Source organism: Anopheles bellator, chromosome 2, assembly GCF_943735745.2.
Source record: "Anopheles bellator chromosome 2, idAnoBellAS_SP24_06.2, whole genome shotgun sequence".
Classification (NCBI taxonomy): domain Eukaryota; kingdom Metazoa; phylum Arthropoda; class Insecta; order Diptera; family Culicidae; genus Anopheles; species Anopheles bellator.
Genome location: NC_071286.1, coordinates 66478993 through 66486325, shown reverse-complemented (window position 1 = coordinate 66486325; position 7333 = coordinate 66478993). Strand labels below are relative to the sequence as shown.

At 48.5% G+C, this 7333-nt stretch overlaps 1 protein-coding gene across 1 annotated transcript in view; it reads left to right on the top strand.

Moving 5' to 3' along the window:
• Window positions 1-1264: 1264 nt before the first annotated feature.
• LOC131212169 (semaphorin-1A) overlaps window positions 1265-7333 on the top strand; it is a 97586-nt gene continuing 91517 nt past the window's right edge. The window contains exon 1 of the mRNA XM_058205932.1: window positions 1265-1397. Within this exon, the coding sequence (XP_058061915.1) occupies window positions 1328-1397 (70 nt within the window). The 5' untranslated portion in view covers window positions 1265-1327. The remainder of the gene's footprint in view (window positions 1398-7333) is intronic.

The following is a 7333-nucleotide window of genomic DNA, read 5'->3' as shown; positions in this document are numbered from 1 at the left end:
GCACTTAAAACCATTCGGTGCTCGTTTGACTCCTAATCGTTAAATAAACAGTCAACTGAGGAACGGATTAATGAGCGAAACGTGCGCGTGGGCGCATCGTTGGGTTTCGGTTCGACGGTGGAGCACACGCCGTGGATTCATTCTCCTCATTAATAAAACCATCGACTTCCGGTTTTGGGTAAGATAAATATTTGGCGAAACAAATGATGTGTCTGCTGCTCCCATCGACACATGTTTCAAATCAGTGCTGCTGCTGCTGCTGAGCCACGTTTTATTTATTTTTTTATCCCGTTCCGAGCAAGATTCTAATGTTTTTTTCTTCTTCTCTTTTGCTCCCATCTTTAGACTCTCGTTGGCCAAATCACGTTTCGTGCTTCCTGCTCCGTCGTGGACCAATCGAAACAACGCACACAACGCGGCGTTTGTTACTATTTATTGGCTACCCACACACTCACCAATGAAGAACAGTCGTCGCCGTCGCCGTAGTGGATCCGGTTAAAATAAGCAAACTGTTTCAGCAACACCCATAAGCGAGCCGCACGTGGACGTTCCCGGATCACAAGGACAAAGTTCGGTCTCGGGTTGGTTGGTGGTTTGGAAAATTGGGTCCTTCTTCGAGCCGCGCGCGCGCGAGCTGTCCGTCGTCCGGGTGTCAAGGTGAACCAATAGAATGGCTATTGGGTGCAGGCTAGTGGCCCCATGATGGGGTGGCCGTGAAACTTATCCAATCTTCGTCCGGTCCGGCGCGTGTCTGCTAGTTTGGGAGTTTTTTGGTGAGGAAAGTTTCATTGATTGATTAATAATTTAGTGTGTCCCGCCGCGCCCCGTTTGGGGAGTGATAGTGATCCGTGGTGTTGGTGTCTGTGTTCCCCCCACTTGTGTGCGTGTCCTTGTGTGTGCCGCAGTAGTTTATCAAATGTCGAAGCAAGTGGTGCCCGAAGATCTATGGTCCGTGCTGCGGCGTACGGTTCCCGGCTGTTGGTGCCGTCGGTGGTGTTTGTGAATCGAGTTGTGGGTCAGCCCCCAAACCTAGTGTTTCCTGGTGGTGCTGCTTGAGTGTCACGGTGCGTGTGAAGAGTGTGTCACAAAAGAGAGAGAAAGAGCATTCGAAGTGATCCTTCTAGTCGAAGGGAAGCCGGCAGTTTCCGCGCGTGGGGGGTGCTTCGCAAATTAATCGCAAAAGCAAATTAAAAGGAAACCAACCGCAGCCGCCAAAATGGCTGCCGCCGCCAAATCGAAACGATCCAGCCCCGGCGCAGGGCCCCGGCACTGGTGGCAGCTTCCGGTCGCCGTCAGCGGTCAGCTGCTGGTCGGTGCGCTCGTCGTGATGGTGTTTGTTGTTGGTGACTTATGTGCCTGGCAGGAAAACGTTCGGCCGAAGCTCTACGTCTCGCTAGGTGAGTACGCGTGGTGGACATCCGCCGACGACAGACGATTACACGTAACCGAGGCTAAGGGTGTCCGAGTGTCCCGGGCTCCAGGCTCCTGCTGCGCCGGCTCGTTTCAATATAAATTCACGACCCGGGAGTCCCCGGCCCCACGTCAAGTGGTATTAAAGTTTATTGTCCACTGTCCGTGTGGCCGTGGGAAAGAAGTCGTCTATGCTCTCTGCAACATGCTGCAACTGCTGGGCTGGCTTTTGATGCTCTCGTTGCTTGGTACGAGTGTGCAGTAATCGGCGGCTACACATCGTGCCATTATTGACGAGTGCCCTTAAGTGGTCCCAATGGTGGATGAATTGGAATTGCCATATTGTGTAGCGAGTTTGTGGGCCTTGTTTCGTTTTGCTATGGAGTCGCGTAAATTTAGAAACATGCGTTCGTAATTAAATTTGTCTAGACGTGCTGGAGGATACGCGGCAGTGATGGCGAACCTTCGGGCAGGCCCGTGTTAAGTTCAGACTCTATGAACTTTTTCGACTTTTATGATCGATATTATTAGTTCCAGTTTCACGATTTATTTACTAACCAGGGAGCCCCACGAAATAATTTCCTTTTGTGAAGTTAAATGAAATTTAAATGTAATTTAAGGTCTAATGTGTTTCGGTTTCTTTAGCGGCTGCCGGTTGTGCTTTGATTCAATCTGGCTATAAACCTCCAAGCTGTAAGATAATGGAATAAAGTTGATGGCACCACGGCAACATGATAACGACTTCAATTTGATGCGATGATTTAAAGTATCAGGACGGTAAACCACTGCAGCCTTATCCGTTTTAGAATCTCGTGTAATAACCGGGCCCGGAGGTCCTGTGCCCCGGAGGTAGTAACGCCCAGTGGTGAACTAACGTTCGCCAGCACTGGCCGTTCCGAGTCGAGAGCATACCCATGGGCCATGATAGTGCACGGGTCTTCTCTGCGTCCTGCGTCCAACCGTCGCTGTGCAGCGAAGTAGATTTACGTGGATCGCCCGAGCCCCGAACCCCCGACTGTTGTGTTGTGGTGTGCCGTCTGTGCAAACAACATATGGAAAGCGTAATTATTTTTATGTCCACATCAACCGCTCCCGCTTATGGCCGGACGGACGGAGCGGCGCGGGCTTCTGCAAACGGAAACGACTCCGCTGCGTTGGAGGACGATGGGAAATGAGACTTTAAAATAGATCGAAAGGCGAGTCGGCGAGTGAGTCTCCGATGAGAGATAGAGCATAAAATTAAACTGTAAAACTTATGCTGCTGACGCTCCCACTGGTACGCGCGGTGACGGTTGTGTGCCCCTTCACTGGAGCGCGGTGGCCTAGACATGATGATGGGGTTCTTTCTTGTTGGCCGGCCAGCCCCACGCTCTATTTGTCTCTGTCCACGTTGCGGAGGACCGTCTGAAGGGTTGTTTGGGAAGCGTTCTGCGCGCCATCGCAGTCGCTGTGTCCGGGCGCCGAAATGTAAACGAGCTGCCTCGTCTAACATGTAACATATTGCTGCTTATTTAAAGCGAAGGCGTGTGGAACAGCAGGAGCCAAGCCAGCACCCGAAACGGAAATTCGATCTTCGTTTCGTTTTCACAATGGTGGGTCCTATAATCGGTTCTTTGTGTAATGTTTTCGAGTGGAAAAAGTTGTAATTAAACATTACAGTATGTAGAAGACACATTTTTCCATTGCCCGGTGTGCATGTTACCCTGATTCGCGTTGTCCACGACCGGATGGGCAGTTGATCAGGGCAACAATCTAATCTCGCTAAAGGAACGCTCCGATCGAATCGAATCGAATCAAGAATCTTTGATCAGGAAACCCAATCTTGAGGTCACTGCATAATGCAGCCTGTGTAAGTTATAACTTCAATCCGTACGCTAAGCATAAGTAAATATTGGGGCAAGATACGAAACATAAATACCATGAATTGAGCCACTGGCCCCTGTGACCCGTGGCGGCGTAATCTTATCTTATTTATTCGCTCCTTAGCGATCGTAAATGTTGAATAATCATAAATAAACCGTTGGCACACTGGCAACGCTGGCCAGTTTTATCTCCAAGCCTTCGGCTACCCGTTCAAACATGTTGACCGAAACAACTTTTATGCATAATTTTTTGGTTCGGACGAGTTTGGTTTTCGACTATTGAGTGGCTTATAGACACGTATATGGACCATCGCATGTCTGGTAATTATTATGCAAATCCTCTAGCCTTTGAAGTTTTGTCTTGTTAAGAAAAATAATGCTCCAAAAGAACATTAAAGTCACCTATTATTCACCTAGTGGGCGTGTAGGATTACGAGAAGTTTAATCCACCCGCCGGGTGGCGGCTATATTCGCTATTCGGTGGTCAAAAAATGTACCTTTAATTTTATGACCAAAAGTTCCTTGTGACGAGGTTATGGGTGTTTGTGGGGCAGAACATGTTTCACGGCGTCCGTCGTCCGATGTCATCCAATTAGTGATGACTTGAATCGTACGGCTTGCTGTGTCGAAAACACGGTACTTAATGCATCTCGCGTTTTTTACGAGCCCGATAAGACCCGAAGGCCTAAGGCCACGCAGAAAAAAACGGATCAAGAATCAAGTTAACCTAAATTTGTTCGAAACGCTCGCGGGCCCTAACACGTTTAACGACCTCGTTTGGCTTCGGGCCGGTTTCGCTGGTCCACTAGCGCGTAGTATGACGTCCTGTCCCGTCCTGTCCTTAAAACCTGTGGACTCTGTGGTTTGAACCATAAATTAATTTCGGCATTTCTCATTCGGCCACGAAGACGCCTATCAGCATGTAATCAGAGCACATTAAGGCAAAGCATTTCATTTAACTTTCGCGGCGACATTCGTCAGTCGCTCAGCGGGTTTTTGTGGGGCGTTGAATAAAGAAAGAAACAAAAAAAAACCGGAGACACGCGGCTCTCACTTTCAAAGGATGGCGTCCTCGGCGATTTACGAGACATTTAGCATTTTTTCGAGCGTGTTTTATTTTAATTCCCACATCCGCTATCTGATACGCTCCGCGGACGGCGTGGATTATAATTCGGGTCGGCCACGCGCGCACTTTGCGCTTTCTTGCGAACGCTTCGAATTCCAGACCGAGCCGCGGCGGGTTGTGGCTCGGGGCTCGCGGATGGGGAACCGCAAATCTTGGGCGTGTACGGCTCCGGCTGTTCACGGCTGACGTCCTCGACGGTTTTACGACGTTCCATAAGAAAAGGCGTTACTTCTAGGCTTTCGGTGGTTCTCCCGGTTTTTCGGCTTCCGTCTCCAGAGGGATAGGGAGCGCGTCTCTGTGCGATAATTTACTACACTTTATTGCGTGTGCCAGCGAAGTGGTAGCTGTTGGATGCCCTTTTTTTCTTCTCCTGGTTTCCGAGGTGGAATATCCTTGCGTTGTTTGCTTAATTCGCAGATTCGGCCGATTTTGTTCGAGGTCGATCAAAGAAAATAGTGAACTCGAATCATTTAGTTGTAACACTAGTACTTTATAGTTATATTAGTGGCCACAGCTTTGCTTCAGTCATTTTCGATTTGCCTTTTATCGTGGAATATGGTGCTCTAAACAGCTTTTCATATTTTATTGCAACATTTTTTATGTTCGTTTTAGAGATCAGTCTTTGGCGTAAGTGGCCTCCAAAACATTTTATTGACCGGTTCCAGGAAGCTTACGATGGTCCCAGTGATGGGGAAAAATGGTTGCTTCTGTTTTTGAGTTTGTTTTATGAGTTTATTATTATTATTATTTATTATTTATTTATAACAGAATGTTCGCCGTTCAGGCTTAACAAATGCTCAAAAAAAAAAAAAAAATTAAAAATGTGCCCAAAATTAAAAAAATGCCCAAAAAAAAAAAGTGATGTTTTTGAGCCCCTCAACATGAGGAGGTTTTTGAACCGGTGGAAGCTAATGTGGAATCTGCCAGTGACAGCCGCTTTCTGTGTTAGTCTGGGCCTCAGGAAGTCGTTCTCAGAAGTGCTCTCCGAAGGGCTCTCAGTAGTGCTTCGCCTGCCGTGGGACGGTGTGTTCCACCTTCTGCTCGCTCTGCACGGGAATGCTGCGGAATCGGTGACTTTCTTTGGCGGTAAGGATTCACGTTACACCCTGAACAGCCCAGCCCAGACCAGGTACACGGCTTGGTTGTAATTCGTTGAACCGTAAATGAAACAATGTTACAGAGACTTTCACTCTCGAGCTATGGAATTTGTGTGCGTTTTTTCCGTTGCTGAGGATTGAGTGGCAAACGTCACTGCTAGGGATTCGCACGGACCCCTGGGTTAACCGGGCGAATGGCGAACGACAGCGAAGCAACGTACTAATAACACACTTTCCAGGCCAGGTTTCTTCGTCGAAAACTTCTGCGGCACGGTCCAAATTGATGGCGCCGAAACCTTTAAGAATTCATTTTCGTTTCAACGTTCTTTATGTGAGCAGATACGGCGATAAAACCGGTTGCCTGTCAGCCAGCCAGCCTGCGCCTTCTACTTTCTTCTGGGCGCGCATGAAGGGCGGTCAGGTGGGCGTAAAATTATTTATGTTCACGTGAAGTACTACCCCCGCCGGCTGACGGCCGGAGGCTTTCGGTGCGGGGTTTCAGGGCTCGCCAATCACTGGCCCTAGTCGCCCGCTTTCATGTTGTGTGGTGCCCTTTTGAGCGAAGCACACTACCCGCCGGCCCGATGTACCGATGATGCTGCCGACGTACGGTCGCTCTTCGTTTGGCGCTGTGGCACATCCTCCGACCGGTGGGCTGCGGCCACTGTTCAAGGATTCCTGGAAAGCAAGAGGATAACTCGGAGATGTTTTGCAAAGCAGCAGAAAATTAGGACGAAGACAGGAAGTTGGCGCCGCGCCACGACACCGGGGATGTGCCGGGCCTCCGCATGTCTGAAGTGGGGAAAGATGCCTACAGCGCACCGGCAAGTGTCGGCGAAACGTTGTTACTTTCTTCCATTCTTCGTTTAAACGATCAATTGTTAGAGAGTAGCTGTGCTGCTGAGTGGCGTCTTTAGACACATCATTTTCGCCTTTGTGTCTGGAGGCGCTGTACCTATTCTAAAGTATTTTTTCTTGCTTAAACCTAGACTTTATGGAGTACGCTGCCAGCATCCGATTACGCTCGGTGCCGTTCGAAGACGATATTGAATTCAAGGTTCGTCAAGGCATTCTTCAAACTTTTGAACCGCTCCACGTGCCATTAATACGTGACACTGTTTTTCCATTTTTATCCATAGTCTTTTCCATGTTTATCCTTTTCTTTGGTGACTGTTAAGGTTACATTAAATTATTATCTTCTTTCGGGGTTTATGCAAATGAAAGAACAAGTGATGTCAATTTATCTTATATGTACTATTTTTTGAACCTATTGTGCAGAGTGCTAATTGGGTTGAATGTGTCTCGTTTCTGTGTTTTGTTTTGACCTTAAGCAAGTTAGTGTGTTCCATCTGTAGCCAACTCGAAATACTAATATCGGACCGATCCGATGGCTGCGTTACGTTCTGCGTACATTTAATGCCGCCCTAATGCGTGTTGAGTGTTTCTTGGTAAATTTCCAAGAACGTTCACTCCGGTTCGGAGCACGAGATTGATTAAAAAAGTTATTAGACTCTATCTTTTTTTTGTATGTTTTTGTGCGCGTAAAATATCGTTAAAAGTTTTCCACAAAATACTCGACCGGCGTGCTGCCACCGCCAGGGGAAACGTGGACCTGAGGGTGACATGCGGTGCTGCGCGCCGCTTGCTCCGGAGAAATTATGGCGTTCGATGGCACCGAGCGCGCAATTAAGCATCGGTCGGACAGGATAGCATGTTTTATGCTACCCTTTGGTTGCCTTTGGTTTATTATTTTAAGCACGGCAGAGCGGTGGAGAGGTTCAGTGCCCCAGAATGTTAGTTCCGGTCGATGCCCGAGGACTTGCGCGGCCCGCTGCGGA